Genomic DNA, 24927 nt, shown 5'->3' with positions numbered 1-24927 from the left:
TGAGTTAAATATGGTGAAATGCACATTGCTTGCTTTATAATGACAAAAAGGGATTCTTATTCCTATGACTTTTTCAATTTGCATGGTATGTGACCTTTTATTTTCTTATTTCCACAATTAGATAATGCTTTATTTTCTCAAACATTCAAAGATTCTGCTACCAAAATGTCTTATGAATCCTAATGCTTTTTTTTCATTATACAGCAAAACCTATGTTAATTGAAATCCAACTAATCAAAACACTCACTAAGGAATGCACTTTCCTGCACCACATGTTAAGGAGAAAGAGGAAAATAAAAACAAAATAAGCTCATATGCAGGATTTATAGGCAATATGCCAATTTCTTGGGAACATTTTACATCTGACTCATTTTTTTTACTTTCTGAAACTAGCTATGGTGCTATATAAAATGACATGATATTCATATGACTCTAACTACTCATTCAGAAAAAAAACACATTTGTTTATCTTCACTCTATTGTGTAAGAAGTAGTGTGCTCTCATGGAGAGGGAGCTAGTCTCAAAGTCAGGAATACCTGATATCAAGTTTTGCATCAGACATATGCTGATTACTTGACTGGACAAATAATTTAACCTCCTACTGTACTATATGACTCCCTAAAACAAACAAACAAAAAAACCTCCTGCAAACCGTTGGTGATAAGCTTTGGTAGAACGAGTCCCTTAACTGATAGAGGGAATTTCTTATAACAATGAAATCGGGTCTGGTGCAAAAACCGTTAGTAAATTGTATTTGCTAAGTCTGGAAAGTAGACTGATACATCTTGAAAAGATTTTTCATGAAGATTGAAACCACAAAAGAGGGTTTTCTGGTTAATCTTATATTTGTCATATGCTTAATGAACAGAATAAGCAACCCAATAATTTAGATTTTATAGTATACAATATTTTATGTTTCTACCTATTATAGTAGTTAATCAAGTCATTTGAAAAGGAAGACTTTTCTAAATCTCTCTGTGGATAGTTCTAATCACAGAAAACATTCATAAGAAAATACTTATAAAAATGAAAATTTGAAATGATTATTCCTTCTCCCTCCCCTTCCCCCCATACTATTATGCCCAGTTGCTATTATATCACACCATAAAAGTAGGTTGAAGAATCACCAGAGAGAAAATAATGATTCTTTTTTAGAAATAGAAATGTGGAGGTGTATTACTAAAGTATTGTCTTCAGTATTGAAATAAAGGCATTATTTACACCTATTCACTAAGATATCTTACTTTTTAAAAATAAAAAATACACAAATCCTTCCCACAATGTTAGGAAATGCTATATCCACATTCCATGGTGCCATATTTCTCTCTTGGTTGATGAGTCTCTTTCTCCAACTCCCATTTTTATGTTCCCTAGATGTTTGTGTTACTACTAACATTGGGACCTGGGTAATTAGAGATGTAGCCAGATAATCTTGGCCAAACTGGGTAAACATTTAAATAAAGAGTAAAATATCAATTGTACATATTAGTTGAATAATGCTAACGATAGTCCAGTAAATGGAGTTACCATCAGTCAGCCAAAAACAGAACTATTGACTACCTAAACACATCGATGTTTTTGTGTAACCTTTTCCTATTATTTTAATATTCTCTAAATGTTCATCCATATCAGTATTGTCTATTTCTGGAGGGCAAGACTATTGAAATTGCTATGTAAGAATAATGAAGTAACAATAATTGTAGCCACTAGCACGGTGCTTTCAAAAAATGTTTAATGATTTTTGATGATGATATATAAAGTTGCTTTCTCATTTCCTTTTTAAACAATATTATATCCTTAAGCCTAAGTGAAAGAACAAAAAAGATAGGAAAGAGGAAAATAATCAACTGTTTGCTGTTTTTACTCATTTTGTTAGTTATGCTTATTTCTAAGCCAGTGGCTGAGAAAAAGAGTAGGAAACATTAAAGGAAAGATGGAAACAAATTTTATAAGATTATCATTGTATAGCAGAAATCCACTCTTGTACTAAAAAAATTACAGATCTGCTAACAAAAGGGACTTGATAATTTATGTGATATATTTTGCTTTGTGGCACACAAAAATATATTAACTAATCTATTAATTGAAAAAGTCAGTTTTTGCCTTCCAGTACTCTGAAAGCTGATCATTTTCGAAGATTCATGGCTGTATTCATTATTTAAATGAACTCCATTGTGATTGTATTTAAAATTGTCCTTGACTCTGCTACATTGCCATACGTGGCTTACTATTACACTGTGGATTTATTATTTTAACATGCATTATGTAGGCTAAAACACATTTACATTTAATAAATTAGCATGCTGAATGTAGTTGGAATGCTCATTACTAGGAAGGCAGTGTTCCTAAGGGAGAGGAAAAAAATTTTTACAGCTTGTGAAAGGCTAACACGATTCTGTAGAATCGATTGGTCCACTTAAAGGCATCAGTCTTGCTCTCTTTGATGACTGATTGAACAAATATGAGAAAAGATAACGCCGGCATCATTGGTATTATGCAGCATATTGTAGTCGAGACTATGAAAATCAGTCATGGTTCATTCCAGGCAATGGGGATGAATATATGGGGTGTTCCAAAACTCTGAGTACAGTTTTAAGCTTTAATAGGAGTAAGACTTTGGGGACATCCTTTATTTCATGAGAACTATAACCATATAGAATTTACAACAGTATGTTTTTGTTCAATATAAAAAAGATGATTAATTAGTGTTATGTAGGATGTATTAAAAAAGAAGATAGTCACCAGGTCCTTAAGGAAATAGTGAAGAGTTCTGGAGGAAAGGAACAGTTTAAAATGATCATAAATTGAAGTTTCCAGCCAAAGTCTCTACTCTTTGTATAAAGAAAACTCTCAATTTGCATGTGAAATGGATAATCCAAAAAGAACAAGAAGAAGCTGCAATCACTAACAATTCATAGGCTGAGAGACATAGAAAGCAGTGCAGAATACTAACAGACCTGGAACTAAGAGGTCAGCACAGGCAGTATTGTGTCTCTCCACTTTTAACTTGTTCAAGACAGGCATAAAGTTGTTAGGGAGGTACGACAATGCTTGGCTGTACTTCTAGCTGCCCTTGAGATATGTTTCTGCATGGACATGCACATTATAGGCAAGCATCCTAACAAGTCTACTGGGGATGGCTTCTAGAGTGACAGTCCCTTGCTAAGACAGAAAAAAAATGCATACTTATTAAAATCGATGGGGGGGGCAATTTTATCTTCTGAAGTAATTATTCCCTTCAGTGAAGAACAGACATAATTATGGACTCCTACCTGTTTGATCACAGCCATCACATCACTCTATGTCAGTAAAAAACTATGTCTTTTGGACTGAATCATGATGTATTAGCATAGACAGGATGCAGCTGTGAGTCAAAGAATGACGCTATATTTGGGGCCCTATACTCGAGTGCATGATATGAGAGAGTTCTAAGAAAATTATCAAGTATGTCATAATTAAAAATCACATCAAGTGAAAGTTCACTGGGTGATGCGTCAGGAGATTCAGATTTTATTCCCAGTTTTGCCACTGACTAAGCATGCTTCAGTTTCCCAATGTGTGAAATAAAAATAAGTCAGACCACATCATCTTCCTGCTCTTGTGTACAAGACAAAATACAAATACCTCAGTATGGCATTTTTAAACCCTTCATAACCTGGATCCAGGTCACTTTTCTAGGCTGATTGTAGACATACCTTTCATATACTCTACGAGAGCCAATCTGGTTTTGCTTGCTGCTCCTTGACCCCAGTAATCCATCTCCTTCTTCCATCCCCTTGCACAGTCTATCCCCCATACCTGAAGCACTCTTTTCTCAACCTCATCTATTAGAATACCTAGCTTCCATAATATGGGCAGCTAGGTGGCACAGTAAATATGGTACCAAGCCTGGAGTCAGGAAGACCTGGGCACAAATCCAGCCTCAGACACTTACTAGCTGTGTGACCCTGAGCAAATCGCTTACCCCTGTTTGTCTCAGTTTCCTCATTTGTAGAAAGAGCTGGAAAAGGAAATGGCAAACCACTCCAGCGTCTTTGCCAAGGACGTCCCAAAAGGGGTCAGGGAGAGTTGGTCAAAACTGAAAGGACTGAACAACCACAACAAAACTTTCACCAAGGCTCAGCTCATGTGCCAACTCCTATGGGTAGTTTTTCTTGATTTCCTTAATTTCCTTAATCATCAGTACTCTTTACTTACTTGATATATTATGCACCTGTTGTCATTCTCCTCCAGCAGAATTTAAAACTCTTGAGCCCAGGGACTTTTTTTTTGTTTTTACTTTTTTTTCATCTTTGCGTCCCCAGCACCTAAAAATATGATTTGCTCATAGTGGTTGCTTAATAAATTTCTGCTGGATTGGGACAATTGCATCTTTTCTCCAATCTTTACAAAGATGATGGGAGTGAAGGTGAGATAAAATGGTTTTAATCATTTGAAAGAAAAATAGGAAATGAACTCAAAGAATTATAGTTGTACATATGCATGTATATAGTAGGTATATGTGTGAATATATGTATAAATTTGTATATATATACACACACACACACACACACACACACACACACACGCACTCTCCTATATCTAAGATGAACTTCACCTTTATCAATAGCACCAGGAAGAGAAAGGGCAGGGATAGAATTGGAATGGGAAGCCACTATCAGCAGTGGGCAACATAACAGGATAAGGCCTCAGGCTGTGTTTGGCTTCCCTTCCTATGGAGGATAACTCTGTTCCTTATCAAAGTGAATACTAACTCCTACTGCTCATTAAAGCTGTCATTTTTCCCCCACAGTCTCATCTGCCTTATAATTGAAATTCGTATTTTCACAGCATTATCTTAATGTTATTGCTAGCTGTAGAATGTCTTGTGAAGAGTGCCACATTAGAGTTAATTTGGCCCTACATCTTGGGTAATGGATACTGTCTGGCATAAAATAAACGGCAGATATCCATACTTGGACTGAAATGTGTCAAGGTTATATTGCCAATTACTGTAGTTTGATACAGACCCTAACAGAACTGGGCATCTTTTCTCAGGTTTGACTGATCACAAACTACTTACAGTCTTTTTGTTAAGCTGGTAAAAGTGAATTCTCTAACAACTTGAAAAATATCTTTTTGGCTCTTAATTAAAATTGTTTATGCATATCATTTAAGCTTCTCAGCTAAAAGCATGGTATTAGTAGTGTAATGCAGATTATGAAAATGTTCCTAAGATTATATTCAGTATAAAATTTTGAAAAGATTCTATTTATGAAATGGATCAAATGGCTAGAATTATTAGCAAAATAATATAAATGTAACTTCTATTGAACATAAAATGTTTTTTTCAATTTTATATCTATGCAGTTGATATTATTTTAGAGATTTGTATACAAGTTATGGCAGCCCATAAAAGTTTTAATTAATGAACTTTTGTTGTCCTTTAGGTGTGAATATTTCCCATTGTTTATTATAGAAAATATAATATAGAAAAGCTTGAAATAACAACACTTCCTGGATTTACAACAGGGACATTAATAATACTGATATTAAACTGCATCTCTACATTGACCAAACATTACACAGATAGTATTTAACTTATATGACTAAGATTTTCTGGATGAAAATTTAACAGATTGGCTAGAGATTCCATTTCTACATTTTCTTTTCAGAAATTATTTCAGAGCTAATGAAAGACATTAAGTCTCTGGAGTGGCATATAAAACTCATCCTTCTGCCATTATCTTCATCATATTCAAAGCCTGCACTACAGTCATTGTCTGTATTTCCTCTTCCCCTAGAACTGACTGTGCCTCTGCAACCCTAGTCTCTGATATGTGAGCTTTCATCTTATCTTATCCAGATTCAGGCTACCATGTCACTTTCCAGCAATTTCAAAACCATGAAACTACTCCTTCTCCTCTAGCACTCCTTCATGTATTATCTTAATTAAGAAGTAAGCTTCTTGAGGTTGTGGGCTAAACTTGCTCACTTTTTTCCCTCTAACTTCTAGTAGAGAAACTGGCACATAGTACATGCTTATTAAATGTTTTCAATTATTTATTTAGTTAGTTAATTCATGCATTAATTAATCCATACATTCACACTTAGGAACATTCACACATGAGGAACAGAAAAATATATATTGTATTTTGTCCAAATTTGTCCAAATCAGAATTGGCATGACTGTTTTATGTCCCACCTTTGTATGCTTTTTTTTAAAATGGGAGTCCATTATCTGACTCTTTTTGCCTCCTTTCATTTTAGAGTTCCTGTGTGCCAGGAATAATTATCTATGTGTGTGTATAGCTGATTTCACCCAGGCTATTTGAAGATATGCCTGTCTATTTGTAAATAATTAGATGAACCCTGCCAATATATAGAAATTTTTTTAGTACTATTCAAATCCAAGTACAATATAAAGAAGTTTTGATAAGGGGTAAAGGGTAATACAAAGGTCAAACCTCTGAGGTGAATTAAGCATAATAAAGAAAAATGATGATTAGAAGAAAAAAAGACTTTTAGAATTTTCCTGATAGAACTTTTTTGGGGGGGTTGGAGGAGGGAAGACAAGGCAAATGGTGTTAACTGACTTGACCAAGGTCACATGGATAGTTCCAGACTTCAAACTATATTACAAAGAGGTAAGCATCAAAATAATCTGGTATCAGCTGAGAAATAGAGTGGTAGATCAGTGGAATAGATTAGGTACATAATATGTAGTAGTAAATGACCATAGCAATCTAATGTCTAATTAACCCAAAGATCCATGCTTTTGGGGTAAAACTCAACATTTGACAAAAAGTGTTGGAAAAACTGTAAGCATTTTGGTAGAAATCAGGCATAGACCAAATCTCACTCCATATATAAAAATAAGGTCAAAATGGTTAAATGGTTTTGACATAATGGTGATATTATAAGTAAATTAATGGAGCACAGAAGATTGTGCTTGTCTTAGAAGTCATAGAAGACTATGGACAAGGGAAGATTTTATGACCAAACAAGGGATAGAGAAGACCATGGGAGTGAAATAGATAATTTTGATTGCATAAAACTAAAAAACTTTTGAAAAACAAAACTAAGGCAGCCAAAATTAGAAGAAAACAGGAAACTAGTTGCAAAATTTTTTTTAGTAAATTCCCCTGATAAAGATCTTAATTTTCAAATATATAAGGAACTCAGCCAATTTTATAAAAAATAAAAGCCATTCCCTCATTGATAAATGACCAAAGGATATTAAGATTGATTTTTGAAAAGAAGAAATCCAATCAATGAAGAAATGCTCTAAATTACTACTGATTAGAGAAATAAAAATTAAGACACTTCTAAGAAACCACCTTATACCTATCAGACAGGCTAACATGCCAAAGGAAAATGATAAATGTTAGAGAGGAATATGGAAAAAAAAAATTGAGATACTAATGTACTATTGGTAGAGTTGTGAACTACTCCAACCATACCAGAGAATAATTTGAAATTGTGTCTGAAGGGTTATAAAACCATATATATCTTTTGACTCAACATTGTCATTACTAGATCTATATCCCAAAGAAATCAAAGAAAAAAATACCTATTTTTATAAAAATGTCTTAGCAGTTCTTTTTGTAGTGGCAAAGAATTGGAAATCAAGTGATATCCATCAATTGGGGAATGGTTGAACAAGTTGTGGTATATGATTGTGATGGAATACTCTTGTGCTATAAGAAATGACAAGCAGGATGGTTTCAAAACCTAGTAAGACTTATATGAACTCATGAAAACTGCAATGAGCAGAACCAGTAGAACACTGTACACAATAACAGCAATATGGTAAGGAAGATTAATTGTAAAAGATTTAGCTACTCTGGTTAAAACAATGAGCCAAAACAATTCCAAAGGATATATGATGCTACCCACCTCCAGAGAGAGAGATAATGAACTATGAATACAAGATGAAGCATGCTTTTAAAAAATTCTATACTTTTGCTATATATTTTTTTTCTATTTTTGATTGTAACATGACTAATACAGGAATACATTTTGCCTGCATTCATATATATATAATCAATATCAACTATTTGCTTTCCCAAGGAGAAATGAGAAGGAAGGAGAGAATTTGGAATTCAATTTTTTTAAAAAATATTTTTATGTATCATTTTATGTGTAATAAAAATTTTATGTGTAATTGAATATTTTAATGAAATGAAAATATATTGAAGAAATAGAACACCCATCTTAAGATCATCTAAACATAGGGAGTGAAGGAAAGAGCAATTATTTATAGATGCAGAGATCATGAATAAAGTCATAAATAGATGGTATCAGAGTTTTACGCTTGATGGAGAAGAGGGACATGGGGAAGAAGTAGAGGGCACTTGAAGTGTATCCCCAAAATGGGAGCTGGCATAAACAAAGGCATGGCAATGGCAGAGTCATACAAGAATAGTGGATTCTTGATGGTTCTCTTTGGATGGAACTTGGAGTAAAGGAGATGTGTGAGCTAATGTTCATTTGTGAAATATAAGAAAAAGGTGTGGAAAACCATAAATATCAAGTTAAGGAATTCATATTTAATTCATTAAGCATGAATGAGACAATACATTTTTTAATATCAAAAAAAAATTTTTAAGTAATGAATTATCAAGATTTCTTGGGTATCAGTTTGGAGAATGGATTGGATAGGAGCCTAACTAAATCAGCAGCAGGAAGAACAATTAGGAAGCTGCTACAGTAGTCTACGTAGGTGAGGAGAGATAAAGACCTGATGGTCATTAAGGATGTTCAAAGAGGAGGTAGATAGGAGGTGGTAGTTGTAAAAGATATTATAAGGAAACAATCTTTGTGATTGGTGTAATGTGCAGGATCACAGAAAGGTTAAAATAGATGGTAATTTCAAAATATAAGTTTGGATGACAGGGTGCCTTTAATAAAAATAGAACAGTTAGAGAGACAGGTTAGTTTATGAGGAAAGTTCAGTTTAATGTATATTGTATGTATGACTTCAGTTTTATTTATGGTTAGGTTGAAATTCTGATAGGACATCTAAATGGAAATCTTTAGTATACATTTGGCAATAGGGGACTAGAACTCAGAGGCAAGTTTAGGGGTGAAGGCACAGATTTGTAATTCATATAAATGAAAATGGTTGTAGAGGTTTTGGAGGTGAATGAAATTGCAAAGGTAAAGAGTATAAAGAGAAGAAAGACCCTTTGGGATACACATATTCAATGAGCAGGAATATTTCTTTAGGAAAATTATTAAGTCATTTGCAAATATTTACCAGTCAAAGGGATTACACCTATTGCTTTCTTTCTAAAATTCGGCACAGACATTTCCTTGCATGTGATCTCCACTACCTGTAATTGAACATTCTAAGATGTATATTTGACGGCACAGCATTTTGCTGCATTCTTGAAGCAAGTTATTCTACTGAGGGATTAAACTTGATATGATTACAGTGTATTTCCACTGGGCTGGAACAAATTACCATATTTTACATAATTATAACTTCAAATAGTATGAATTCAAATGCATGTGATTACTTCATAGGTTTCGTTATCTGCACTAATGGGGACCTAGCTGACTAATGCATATTTAAAATTGGAGAATCACAAGTGTAATTAGTTAATGCTTTTCACATGACATGGAAGTCAAATGACACAAAACAGAAACTGTTAAACTGATGTGACATAGAAAAGAACTATATATTGATGAACTATTCAAACACAAATGGTGTTCTAGGAGAACTGATTCTACATACCACTAGGTAAATAATATTATTAGTCTATGTACCATCGGAAAACCAACAAGGAAATAGGAAAATAAACCCTATTGGCTTTGGTTTCAAAGAATATGTAGGCTAAATATTTGTTCATTATTCATTCATTAAATATTTCTTGAGTTCCAACTATGAGCTATGTACTATGTTAGAAACTAAGGGTGATACAAAATTAATTAACAGCCCCTGCCTCCTTGGCACCTGCACTCTAGCTGAGGAGATAAGGCATGTAATGCATAAGTATAATTTGTCATTGTTTAGTTGTTTTTCAGTTGTGTCTGCCTTCATGATCTCATTTGGAGTTTTATTGGCAGAGATACGGAAGTGGTTTGCCATTTCCTTCTCCAGTTCATTTTACAGATGAGGAAACTGAGACAAACAGTGGAAAGTGACTTGCCCTAGGTCAAACAGCTAGTAAGTGTGTGAGGCCAAATTTGAACTCCAGAAGATGTCTTTCTGATGCCAGGCTCAGCACTCTATCTCCTGTGCTATCTAGCTGCCCACAAAAGCATAATAGTGATTAGAATATGATGAATGTAACAGAGGAGTGTAAAGTATTATAAGATCAAGTAACAGAAGAATTACTTAGCAAGAATGTCAATATTAATTTTCATTATGTTGAAAATACTCAAATCTTGAATGAGAATCCGAGGAGGATTCATGCCAAAATATGTGCTGGTAGTTAAGAAGTTACAACCATGGGGCACAGACTCTAATATTTTTTTTTTGGCTGATGCAGTCACAACCTGTCTACACTATTGAGTGTACCTTTCCCCAACTCAACAAATTATCTCTTTTATCTAAGGAAGAAAAAAAAGAGATTTAAGCCTTGTCCACCTAGAGCTGGCAATGCTCTTGGCAAAAGCTGCTAAACTCTATTACTTTCCAACAATAGCATGATCTTCTTAACCTTACAAAGTCATTTTGTACTTTCAAAGATGCTCTATAAAGGCAGCATTGTTTCAGTAGAGGAATGGACATGATCTTTAGCTTATCACTGTCAATGGACAGTTATTATGGCTAAGAGTTATCAGGACATGAGCCTTTTCATGTAAATATTCGTCACTTTCTATTAAGAAGCTGGAGAAATGATAGCTCACATTTTCTTCACCTATTCCATTTTAAATGTTTTTCATTATCTAAAGTTTTCAATTAAAATAGTTTAAGATAAAACTTTTTAAAATATATAAATTCACAATAATCAAGTGGGGACAACAATCTATGCATATATTTATAATACAAATATAAAACTTTACTGAAGATGTATGCATATATGTATACATATACATATATGCATATATCTTTAGTTATGTGCTCAGTGAACTCTGCAATTATCTGATGAAATGAGATGTTGGAAGAATTTTACTCATTACTTCTAGCAAACCTAGGACATTTACAATGTCACTTATTCTAAAATTTAGGCACAAGAATTTTCTTGTACTTGAAAATAATTAGATTATGCATTCCAATTCTATTAATTTAGGAATAAGCACAATACATTAATTTAATTAATAAGCTGCATTTATGCCATACTGATGCTGGTGAAACACCTTCCCTTAATCTAGCCTAATTGGTCCAATCAAGCATGGTATTCCTTGGTGATTCTGTTCATTTTCTAAATTCTACATTTCTGAGCAAGCTATTTGAAAACCATATGTGCTAAATAGTCTTAGGGAGGCATGAAAGCCACTCTAATAATTCTAAATAAGAGCCAATTAGTATTCCAAGATTCAACAGATTCAATTTGTGGATTCAGTACATATATTTCTCAGTAGGCGTACTGTATTTTGTTTCAAGCTCTAAAGATAATGTTATGTATAGCATATTTAAAAATGAAGAAATCTTAATTTTCTAGAATATGTATTGCAATTCTGAGAGTTTTGATCACGTATAAAGAAACTTACTCTTTTTTAAAAATATGGAACGCTACACGAATTTCTGTGTCATCCTTGCTCAGAGGCCAGCTAATCTTCTCTGTATCATTCCAATTTTAGTGTATGTGCTGCCAAAGCTAGCAAAAGTTTACTACTTTTGAAAAAAACGTACATAGTATTCCTAAACAATGTTCTGTTGCAAAGGATGAGATAATATATTCCCCATCTAGATTTAACAGATAAATGATCATGAGCAAACTGAATTTCGCTAAATGGCTGTCTGAACTTGCATCCAAGTCTTTTGAGTCCAAATACAATTCTTTTTCCATTGTATTATACTTATTTTCTGGTAAAATCAAGGGTTTTAACTGGATTATCTCTAAGTATCTTTCTCACTCCAAAAGGGCTACCATGAGAAAAATCAGCTTGGAAATTAAGTACTATTGGTGACTCAAAGAATTTGCAGAGTTGCAAAAATTTCAGTGTCATTATGACATTAGGAACCTTTGCAACTCTATAACTTAGTATTTCCAGAGTAAGGTGAAATATTTATAGTTTAGGGTTTGGGGCATTCAAAAATATGGATGATATGAACTCTGAAATATTGATCACTCATTTATAAAATCAAACCATGTGAAAATACGAGAGTCTAGTGTTTTAAAAGAACCACATTTACCTTAAATTTAAATGCACTATTAGATATTGTTAGAGATATAAAAAGTGAACTGTCTCAATGCTAAGATTTTTAAGATTAATCAAAAAAATTCTCTGAGATACACCAACCATTGAGGATAAAATTCTGGGAATTAGCATAAGGGAGCAAGGCACATTGAAAAGACAGTTGGATTTGGACTTAAAACATCTGGGTTTGAATCTGTTTTGGTACTTAATCCTTTTGTGATCTTGGGCAAGTCATATAATTTCTCCTAGTCCCAGCTCCTTATATGTAAAATGAAGACAGGCCTAGATGTCATCTAAGGCCCCTTCCAGCTCTAAATCTTAGATCTTATTATCCTACTCAATGGCAGTTTGACTAAAGTCACTGTATCTATGGAGAAAAATGTGATATTCCTGTATGCCCCATCAAAACATTAACATTATCTCCATTGTATTTATTTTATCAAACATTTATCAATTACATTTTAATCTGATTTGGACTGCAGTCTAGGCCATGAGTTTGACACCACTGGTACAACAGATAGAAAAGTGACCTTACAGCCAGGGAGCTCTGGATCCTAACATTGTACAGGTTGTGTGATCCCAGGCAAGTAGGCTCTCAGGCCTCTAGGCCAGGGGTATCACAATCAAATAGAAAGGGAGCCACTAAGCCAAACAGAAGGAATACTGTGCAATACATGAACTTATTTTAAAAATGTAATATTATCTATCATTTATTATATTTGTATTTTATTCAGTATTTCCCATATTGTACCCATATATGTATACACACACACATATATATATGCATATACAATCATACATATTTATTTATTTACTATTCCATTTTATTTTGCTTTAAACTCCAGATTGTGATATTGTCAGCACACTGCCTGTGGCCTCCATGTTTGACACCTCTGCTCTAGGTAACTCTTTAAGAATTAGGGCTGTGATGAAAGTTCCCACCTACTTTGGAAGAGTAAGTTTTCTTACCTGGGAACTGCCTACTAATAAAAGTACAGGGCAGTCCCTCTCCCCAACCACTATGTGATAGTATTAGGGTCCATGTGAGGTGAACTAGTGCCTAAATGAGAATTTTTAGGTGAAAAGAACAAAAAAAAATAGTCATTTATTCTTCCTCCCAAGTACATGGCATAAACAATTAGCAATTTGAGGGATGTTGCTTGTAATAGCCACTAAAATATTGGAAGCAAATCCTCATACTTTTTTTCTATCAGGAAGTTAGACACAGTCATGAACTTACTCAGTTGTGACATAATTGACTCATCAAAGCTGATGAAAAGAAAAGGAAAGACACTGCCTTAACCCCTTTGCTTATCTTTCAACTCATTGAAATTGGAGGTTGTTTCTTTTTTGGTATTCATGGCCCCGGCATCCCCACCAAAGTATTACATATTGTAGGCTCTTAATAAATTTGATTATTGATTGATTCACCCCAGTAAGTCAGTTAGGGGATATGAATGACCTTAGCTCTTTTATAATAGAAGCCCTCCCAATCCAAATCATTCCAAGTTCATATGTATTTATTAAGTGCCTATTATGTGTAAAGCTCTTGGCTAAATGCTGAGTATACAAAAACAAAAAAATCAAAAATTGTTCCTGCACCTAGGAAGTGTCTACTCTTCTGGGGGAGAGGTTGCAATATGTGAACAGAAAAGAATACACATGATATTTTGAGGAAGGCATATATCATATGCCACTAATAACTAAGTGGATCAAGAAAAACTTCCCTTAGGAATCTTCTGGCACATGAGGTGAACTTTCAAGGAAGAGTGGGATTCCTAAAGTTAAAAATGAGGAAAGAGAAAACCTGCAGAAAGACACAAAGGAAGGGGGCTGAGTCTAGAATTTAAGGAATAGCAAATAGGTACATAGGAGCAGAACTTGAGAATGCATAAAAGGTAATAATGTGGTATGAGCCAGAAAAGGAAGATGGGAGCTAGGATATGATGATGGCAGGGCCAAGCTGGAGAGTTTGAATTTTATCCCAGAGGCAATGGGGAACCAGTGAAGTTTTTTTGAGCAAGGGAAAGACGTGGTTTGAGTGATTTAGGAAGATTATTTTAGTGGTTATGTGGAGAACAGATTACAAAGGAAAGAGACTGGAAGCTGCTAGACTTATTATGAGACATGCAATAGACCAGACTGTAGTAGAGAAAGACATGAACTAAGGTCATGGCAATGAGAATGGACAGAAGAGATCAGAGGTATAATGTTGTCTTGGTAGAATTGACAAACCTTGACTACCATCTGGATTTTGATGGGGGGAAGGAATAATAAGTAATTTGAGGAATCATCTGTAGTTGAGGACCTGTGGGACTAGAAGGTTGATGGTGCCTTTGATAGAGGGTAAAAAATTTGGAGGAAAAGTGGTTTAAAGGATGTTTGGAACAGAGGGAAATGCATTCTATATTTAAAATATAGATTTTGAGATGCCTAAGGGACATACAATTGGAAATTCCAAAAGGTGGTACAGAACCAGAGTACTGCAGAAAAAAAAACTAGTCATTGATATTTGGATATTGAGTGTGAATTTTGAAAGTATTAGGCTGCAGTTTTTAATCAATCCTGCCTCCATTTTTAGGTCCTCTCCCCACATTATTGTCCTTATTCTTTGAAATCATGAGGCACAGAGTACAGTGTACTCTTTTTGGCATTCTACCTCTAACACCCTGACAACCTTTTTACTACCTACCATACACAAACATACAAGACTACACAGATACACACACACACAACAACAAAACAAAACAACAACAAAGCTGAATTTGTTGTCAGAAGACCTAGGTTTAAACTTGCCTCTGTAAATCAATATCCTCTGGGTCTCATTTATCTCATCTGTAAAATGAAAGGGTTGGACTAGGAGAGCCTTGAGGTAATTTCACAGATAGCTCTGTGAAGTTAACTTTATAATAGTCTGGGTCATGCCCATCAAGTACTTGTACCACCTGGTCTCTCATTGCTGTCCATCCCAACTAGAGAGGGATGTGCTCTAAATTTAGAGAAGACAGACAAAAAGGAGGGTTCTAGGGTTACAGTTTACCACTCCCTCACCCTTGTTGATCCTTTCCCACCCCACCCCCAAATACTTATATTTTACATCTCAGTCTAATTTTTTTTATATAAGGCAAATATATGCCTTCCTCATTCTATATTTATTAAACGTTAAAAAGACTTGAATTAAAGAATACTTCAAAGGATCAAGCTGTGTCTATTGACAGCACATTTTTTTTAAATCATTAAGTGAAGAAAATAGAGTTAGGATTAAAAAATTTATTTCAAAGTACTAGTACAATATCTACTTGTAAGTAATTGTATTTAAAGTGCATTTATACAGAGAGGAGAAAGAATATATTTATTACCAAATATATTTCCTTATGGTCACTTATTTAGGGATCACATTTTGCACACTTTTTTGTCATGCAGTTACTACAAACAGGTGGATTTTGGGTTTTTTTTTTTTGTCCAGTGAAGCTTACTTCTAAATAAAAATTATATCAGTTGAGGGGCCTACTCCTGTTAGTGTTGGAGATGTTTCCTAATCCATGTCAAATCCCAAATCATCCGTGAGTCTCCATCCTTTGTTCTTTTGATTTTCGATAGTATTTCTATCTGTCTCAAGTATCATTTAGTACTTAGTAATGAACTGTCACTCCGACAGTAAGTTGACTTTTCAGTAATAAATATCTTATATACTCACTTAGAGTTTAAGCTCTTTGAGGGCAGGATGATGTCTTCTATTTCTTGTTGCCCTTTCAGTTTCAGCTCAGAGATTTATGTGTAACAGATATATAATAAATATTTGTCTGTTGGTGTCAATATTCATTTGAACTACACCATTATGGTGGGGGAGGGATATTTTTTACCTAGGGTATATAAACCATACATACATATATGTATATACATATACTTACAATTGTATATGTATATATAACTACATATACATAAGTATGCATGTGTACATATATATATACATTTTTGAAAGAATATTTCAATATAATTAGTTTTCTTTTCAATATAATTATAGCTTTCTGTAATCCTATGTATTTTATTTTATGGATTTTAAAGCATTATTTTGAGAATGGGTTAAAAGATTTTATCTGACTTCCAAAGGTATCTGTGACACCAAAAAGGTCAAGAACCCTTACTCTAGTACCCTGTAGAAGTCTTCATTTTTATGAATGTCCAAAATAGAACTTTGTATAGTTATCTCAAAAGTTAAAAAAGGAGGAAACCTAGAAAAAGGCAACATTGGTTAGGTAGCTGATTTAGTCATAAGAACCATTAGTCTGAGAGAATGATGGACTAGAAACAAAATGAGAGACTGAGATTGTGGCCAATAGTGTCAGACCCCAGTGTTTGCTGTTCTGGGAGCCAAGCCAATAATGCTCTTAGTATGAGAGCTGTTGGTTTCTTTCTCTGGCAAAGATATTAAGAGTCTGTCTGTCACCTTGGGAGAGAGGTTTCTTATAAAAACAGCCCAGGTCGAACTGTCCTAATATACTAGGCAATTGATCTCAATGTGATATCAAAATTACTGCTGTTGGGAACACCAAAGAAAAGGTAGAATACAAATGAGAAGCTTTTCTGGTCTATGGATGGGAGATGCATTATTCATTGGCACCTCCTTCTGATCTGATCTCCTTCCTAACCTGAGACATTTTCCTGCAACTAAAGCTTCTAAGTGAAATAAAAATAAAAATAAAAAACCAAGGAATTGGAGGAGGGGGGGGTCACATGAGGGTGGGAATGGGTTCTGTGATTAATCAATCAAGTATTTATTTAGTACATACTTTGTGTTAGACAAATCCCTACTCTTAGCAGGAAGGGATCTCAGAGGTCATTTAGTCCAAATCCCTTCATTTTATAGATAAGGAAACTGAGGCTTAGAGAAGTGAAAAGACTCATCCAAGGTCACACATGGAGCAAGTAACAGAGCAGGGATTCAAACTTGTGTCTGATGCAAATACAGGGCTCTTTCCATTGTATCGTGCTGCCACTAAAAAGGTTTAAAATGAAAACACTAGTAAAAAAGGAATTTTTTTTATTGTCTTTGGGGGACAGGAGGGAGGGAGAGAGAGAGGTGAAACAAAATGAAACGCTAATAGGACATGGGTACAGTTGCCTTTTGGTTAAAATAAAATATGCTGCAATTGCAGCTTTTAAAATTGCTCATTATATGAGTTAAATTAAATCTCCAAATAAACCCTGTTTAAACTAGGTTAGTTTCTAAAGCAAGTAAGGATGCTTTATTAGGATGGGAAAATTGTAAAAGGGACTTTTAAGATGAACTTCAAATATAAAAATAACAGAAAGCTCATGTGCTGAGTTTATTGCAGTTGAGTAAATCACTCTGATTTCTTTATGGCAATTTACGATACAGTGACAACGACTGGCATTGTCTAAGATACTAAGGCATTGCCAATAACTTTCCTATTGAAAGTCTTTGCTGAAAACTTACAATCATCAAGGACTGTTTGAGTACTTCAATCAAAAAACACTACATGAACTTTAATTGACTACTGCCTTACAACAACAAAACAACATTCCAGAACTAGAGGCATTGTTAAACCTGAGGGTCTTAATCATTTTAACTAGTCTAAACGCAATACATCTTGAGCTTTTGAAAACATGGGGTACATGAAATGACTCCCCTATTTCAGTATGATATCACGCGTGCATGAATGCAGTAGTGGTAAAAGCCTTTAATAGTTAGGAGGCAGTGTAGTATAATGTGGGGGGAGCTGGATTTGGAAACAGAGGAACTGGGCTCAAATCAAGGGTCTACCCTTACCTCTCTGTGTGACTTTGGGAAAATCACACTCTGGGCCTCACTTAAATCATCTGCAAAATGAGGAGGTAAGACTTGATGCTTTCAAGGGTCCCTTCCTGCCTTCATGTTCTAAACCTAGGATTCTAGGCCAGGTTCTCTCACTAACTCTGTTGTCTTGAACAAGTAGTTCTACTTCTCTGTGCTTTCTGTTTCTACCAAACAGAGATAATAAAATCCAATCTACTTGGCTCACAGTCTGATGGGAAGATCACAAGAGATGACAAACGTGTTTAGAAAACAATCACCTCCACGCAGATGTCACCCCAAACTCGGCTTTGGCCTCGTTCTGACTCCCAAGCTTGAGATCTCCATTTCTAACTGCCTGCTATCTATCTTCACATGATTTTCCTGCCAGAAATTTCAAATTAAACATGTCCAAAAGTTAATTTGTCATTTTTCCCACTCCCCCTATCTTGGCAACAAGAACTTCCCATTTGTTTGAAACTAGCCATCTCCTTACCCCTCTTCCATCATATCCAATGAATAATCATGTCCTATCTATATGGTTCTTTTCACTGTCCTTGCCACATTTTACCATGCTGGTTTGAATATAGAGTTCAAAGATGGCTTATATAAAGCACAGTCTATAATAGATATTTTTTCATTTATATGTATATATATAGGTGTGTGCATGTATATGTTTGCATATGTGTGTATATATCCTTTAATTTATTTTCAGTGTATTTTGAAACGCATCTGCTTTCATAAAGAGAAATCCATTTTTTGTTCAGTATCATAAATGTAAGGTACTGCCCTTTGTACACAAGCAACTTGCTTGCTGAAAGGAACAGAGAATTAAATTTTATATAAAGAAACAAAAGATGGCATCAGTTTGTGAAGGATGTAAGGTGCTGACCCCTTTGTAATATGAAAAACTGATAAAAATCCATGTGGTAATAAACAGGTTTTCCTTCAAAATGTAAGGTGAGACATAGATTATTAGGAGGACTGGATAGGAAACTTCCATTCAGATGAATGTACTGAGAGTATCTGAGACTGATAGGGTATGGAGCCCGCAGAGCATTGTGGTCTCTCAGATCATTTGCATTTGTCTCTTTTTGGACTTTGAGAAGTTACAACTCATGAAGTGGTAGATGACATAACTGTTTGGACAATGGTAAGATTAAATAAACATGTCTGGTTTCATAACTGAAAGGTAGATTTCATGAGTTTGACCTTCTAAGTGAAAGATGAGTCACTGACCATGAGAAGGCACTAATTGGAGCCATTAGAGGCAGTTAAGTAGCTAGAAGGAAAGGGTTCAGAAAGCAACAGGAGCAATTAAGAAGCCATCCAGAATTAGGCACGAAAGGCTGCTGTCCTGGGACCCTTCTGATTGGGAGGCTTTGCTCTGCTGATGGACAAGAAAAGGCTGGGAGCTGGATCACTGTAAGAGAGCTGAGTTCTCCTGCAGCTGGAGTTATTACCCCTTCACAGCCATCTCCAGGACAAGAGAAGAAGCCTCTCAGAGGTTTTGATCCCGTAGTAGAGTCTCAGCTCCCTCAACAGTAACAACCTGATACTGTGCATCTTGTAATACAACATAGAGGTAACGACAAAAGGGTGAGCAACATGATTCCTAGGGAGAAAAAAAGGTTCTCTTGAAGTGTGCTATCACTCTTTATCCCCACAGTTTTTTCTTATGCTTTGCCCTTTCAAAGGTAGGGTCTTAGCACGGAAAATTCAAGAGAATTAGAAGAAACTAAGTTATTCAGTAATGATTACTCAGTGTTTAAATCCTCCGGTTCTTTTAATTTTGTTTTCCTCTTTCTTATTTCCCATACCCACACATTATCTTTTAATGTATTCTGGTTACTTTGACACTAATGTTACTATCACCTGGCAAGAGAAAAGGGGCAGGGTACCTGATTAGAAGCTGGCAGAACTGAAATATAGCCCCGGCTCTGTGCCTCAATTTCCACACCAGGAAACCTAGGAGATTGGATTTGATGATTTTTAAAGCTCTTCCTAACTCTAAACTAACATTCTATGGTAACAATAATTTGGGATTTATATAATGATATAATAAATAAATAAATATATTAAAATAATAAATAAATAACAATGATATTTATTACATATGTGTATACACATAGACACATTATTAATATTATTTTGTGCTTTTGAATTTATAAGACACTTTAACGCATCAATTATATAGAGTAGATTTATTATTCTTATTACACTTATAGAAGTGTTTTTATTCTTAGATGGAATGGAGGTTCAGATGGTCATGTGACTTTTTCGTGGCCACACACCTCACAAATGTCAAAATTCTGACTCTAACTTCTGACTCTATGTGCAAGGCCCTTAATACCAAACTCCTCTGCACTTCTGTTAGAGGGATACCATTTCAAGAGTCTGTTTCATCCTATTTATTAGGCAGCCTCGGTTAAAAAAAAAGTTTTGTGGCGAAACTATATAATATAAATGCCTCTTCAAGCAACAATTTATCCATTATTTTTAATTTAGCCAATTTATTCTATTTTTGTTAACTGGGATGAAAGACAGTCAGTCTAGCTGCAAACTTTCCAAACTGTCCTGCTATCCAAACTGTTCCTGGCTTGGGAAGTAGGCAGAGTATGTGAAGACACAAAACATCAGCTTTACACGTGAAATCTTTGGCAATAGAAGACAAAATAGAAGGCAATATAGAAGACCAAATAATCAAAAGTAGAAAAATTCACATGTTCCTCAAGAAAGTGGCCTGTATGATTGTCAATAAGTGCTGACAATGATTTATATTCAAAGTACCAAAATAATGTTAGAAGTAGTTGCAATTGTGCCTAAGAAATATAGAAATTTATTACTTTGTTTTCATTTTTGGTATCTCCTAAAACTTTAGCTTCTAAAACAATGTCTCCCTTGTCACTATACTTTTTTTGAAAGAAAGGCAGTGTTATAGAAAGTAAAACAGGAATTCAGCAAATGAGGGATAGGAAAATTTTAGCTTCCCCATCTATAAAATGGGAATATTCATAGCCCCTACCTCTAAGCTGTTATGCATATCAAAGTGGATAATAATAATAAGTCCTATAAATATATATATGTGAACATTTATTGTTAGTACATCATCTCGGACACATTCTAACTAGTCACATTGCTGTGGCAAGACCCTCAGTTTTTAAAAATGATTTAACTGTATCTAATAATCATAACTAAAGAGTAATATAATGCAATTAATTACAATGCATCACTATACTTTGAGTAATCATTAATCACACCTAATAAATTTCCCCTCCATTTTTTGTTCCCATGCTCAGAAACCATTTCATGCATTATTACACGATTCTGATACTACGATGACTTGCATATAATGATTTCTATTTCACTGTACAATATTTATGCATTTGCAATAAAAAATGTAATAACACAGTCATTAACCACAAATGAAAATATTCACCATATTCTATACTCCTTAAAACAACGAAACTACATAATTAAAATACAACACATGCCCTCCTTTTCCAGAAAACTTTGTTAATTGAGATAGATGTGATCTGTTAACTATGGGGCAATGTGTCCTCTAAGGACCAAATGTATGAAGCTCATTGCCTACCTCCATCATACCTGTGTCTGAAATTCTTTCAGTTCCTATCTGTCAATGAAAGGCAACCAGGTGATCAGACTGTCACTCTAGCCTAGGCTAATAGATTCTCCAGTGGCTTTTGTTACAGCTCATGTCATGCTATTAAAACTCTGTGTCTTGAAAATGGCATAACATATGTAGCAGAGTCTTGTCAAGTAGAGGTAATCAGACTCTGCTTGGTTTCAGAAGCAGATGTAGATGAGAGAAGCAATATAAATATGCAAATCATTACAGTCCCCTTTCAGCGCCACTGTTCCTACCTCTAATGTCCCTCGTAGAAAGTCTGTTTGTTCAGCTCCCACTTCCACAGCTACGTCAACAGAAGCAAAGGGGCGGCTGGCCATCTGCTGTCGTTCTCTAAGCAGTTGCTGGAGGGGGTTAGAATAGTTTGTTTTAAAATAGATGTGTTTTATACATGCATTAAATCCAACAATAAAAGTATAGGTACTAGACATATCCATATTCATATACATATATTTAAAGATGAGAGTTGTCTTTCCCATGGGTCCTGTGTTATATGTACATGAAGCTTTGAAATTCACCATACTTACAAAGGGACTTGCTACTGATATGCATTCCCAAAGACTAAGAGAATTATCTCTTTTTTTCTTGTTCTCCTATTTTTTCTAATGACAGCCTTTTTTTGGAGATTATGGTAGTACATGGTATTAAAAACTGGTCTAAATCAAATTTCTACCAAATAAATTTCTAATTTTCCCTGAAGTTCTTGTCAAACAGTGAGGGCATCTTCTTTCCCCTACCCCATTTCTTTGTTAGTTGTTTTTCCCTAAGTCTAATGAAATGTATTCAAAACATTTTTAAAAAAACATCAGGTGAGGGGGTGGCTAGGTGGTGCAATGAATAGAGCACCAGCCCTGGAGTCAGGAGGACCTGAGTTCAAATCCAACCTCAGACATAACACAAAAAATAGTTGTGTGACCTTGGGCAAGTCACTTAACCCCAATTGCCCTCCAAAAAGCAAAACAAACAAAAAAGAACCAACAACAAAAAAATCAGGTGATAGCTGCTACCAAAGTGCAAACTGCTTATAGGTGATGATATATTATTTTTCTCTAATCAAAACAAATTATGTTTTATCTTAACTGAAAATAAATAGCAGTTTTAAAACGTAAGAAGAAACAATGAATTTTGTCAAACTACCTGCTAAGAACAAGTCCTATAGGCCTGCAACACCCCCAGTTTATTGTACTCAAACCAGTTGGAATTATTAACAATAGTATTTGCAACTTGACAGCTTCCTTGTCCATGTTTTAAATTGGAAGAAGGTTATGTAACTTGTGAAAATTTTGTCTCAGGTTTTTTAAAAAAAAACAACCATCTCTCTTTTCTTTTGGACTCAGACCTTCAGTTCAAATGGAAGTCAATAAGCTTGTGAATGAGTCCCAATCAAGAATGCGAAAATAATTTATATTTTTGCCTTTACCTGTAATTATAATATTCATTAAGTCATGATAACAAAAAATTGATGGGAAAGATTAGATATTACAAATCTTATCTCTTTCATTCCCTGCAACTAATAAAAGGATTATTAAATATTTAAAGTGAATGAGCAGTGCAATTAAATGTTCCTTCAAATGAGAAGAATATCATATCATTGGGGAAAAGCAGGCTCCTTAAACAAAGAGCCTGTTTCATTCTGCACAGAAACTCGGGGCTATTCACACATCTTAAAAAATTTAGAACTGGTATTAAAAATAATTATGAAATTTAATTTAAACTGCAAGGACAACCAATTAAGTATCTTCACATTTAAAAGCAAGTTTTAACATAGAAGTACACTAACAACATACCCATTTTTCTAGCCTTACTTGTTTGCATTGTTATCTATTTACTTCCAAATTTCTGTGTTTATATATACATATATACACAGACACTTTCATACACTGTTTTGCATATTTATATATATGCAACCACATATATCATATGTAACACACATATAACCTAAAACATATAATGTATATGGTTCTCTCCGTGTATATATAAACTCACATGCATGTATATATGTACACATATATGTATATAGAGTAGTTACAAAGTCAGATATGGAGTATATATGTGTGTATGAATGTGCTTATGCATGTGTATCCCAGAGAAAGACAGAAATGACACACTGTATAGAATGCTGGACCTGTAGTCAGGAAGAACTGAGTTCCAATCTGGTCTCAGATACTTAATAGCTATATGATCCTTGGCTAGTCACAGTCTCAGCTTCCCCATCTATAAAATGAGAATAATCATAGCCCCTACCTCTAAGTTGTTATGCATATCAAATGAGATAATAATAATAATAAGTACTATAAATATATATACATATATATGAACATTTATTATTAGCATATCATCTTGGACACATTCTGACTAGTCACATAACATTTTAAAATATCCCACATGTTTGATATACTAATTTGCTTGGTTACATTGCAACTGTTGGTGATTTAGGTTGTTTTCAATATTTTCTACTACAAATAATATTCTAACTGTTTGCATAGCTAGTTTTTCTTGATAGTATTATTTTTTTGAGGGGGGAAGATAGGGCAATTGGAGTTGACTTGCCCGAGGTCACATGGTTAGTTTTTTTGTGTTCAGTGTCTGAGGCTGGACTTAAACTCAGGTCCCCTTAACTCCAGGGCTGGTGCTCTATTCATTGAGCCACCTAACTGCCAATTGATAGTATTTTTAAAGTTTATTTCATCATACTGGAAAAAGGATATTTTAAGAATAATTTTCATAGCATACAACCTTTGAATGTAACCATATATATGGTTACATTATTGTAATATGAGGTTCCATTAAGAAAATCCCTTATGAGATAATGACAGATAAAAGAAAATTCCTCATGACAATTTAGATTTAACACTTTTGAATTGATGCTTTTGACAATACAGTAAATATATTTAGTAATTTTTTATCTACAAAGTAACTTGAGCATTTTCAATCTTTTTTTAAAAAAATTAATATGGAAACATTCTGTGGGCAATAGAAATAGAAAAAAAAAACTACTTATAAAATAAGCTTTTATATCTATTAGGAGACAAAAAAAACAGGTTGACCAAAGTAAAAAGAAAACATGATTTAATTATCAAATATTACTTTTTTTTTTAAGCAATTGGGGTTAAGTAAATTGTTCAAGGTTACACAGCCAGTTTGTGTGTGTGTGTGTGTGTGTGTGTGTGTGTGTGTGTGTGTGTGTGT

The 24927-nt window shown here is 34.3% G+C and overlaps 1 protein-coding gene and 1 non-coding gene across 2 annotated transcripts in view; both read right to left on the bottom strand.

Annotated features, from left to right (window-relative positions):
• ATRNL1 (attractin like 1) overlaps window positions 1–24927 on the bottom strand; it is a 1293617-nt gene that overhangs the window by 262117 nt on the left and 1006573 nt on the right. Inside the window, exon 27 of the mRNA XM_069099032.1 lies at window positions 21975–22082. Coding sequence (XP_068955133.1) covers window positions 21975–22082 — 108 coding nt within the window. The remainder of the gene's footprint in view (window positions 1–21974; window positions 22083–24927) is intronic.
• Window positions 11653–11758, bottom strand: LOC138169669 (U6 spliceosomal RNA). Its single transcript, XR_011170423.1, has one exon. It is a non-coding gene; the product is annotated as a U6 spliceosomal RNA (small nuclear RNA).

Source organism: Petaurus breviceps, unplaced genomic scaffold (genome assembly GCF_028583685.1).
Source record: "Petaurus breviceps papuanus isolate PSGF00001 unplaced genomic scaffold, PetGlider_PUasm1.0 37, whole genome shotgun sequence".
NCBI lineage: Eukaryota > Metazoa > Chordata > Mammalia > Diprotodontia > Petauridae > Petaurus > Petaurus breviceps.
Note: the sequence above shows the minus strand (reverse complement) of the source record. Positions and strands in the feature narration are given on the sequence as shown.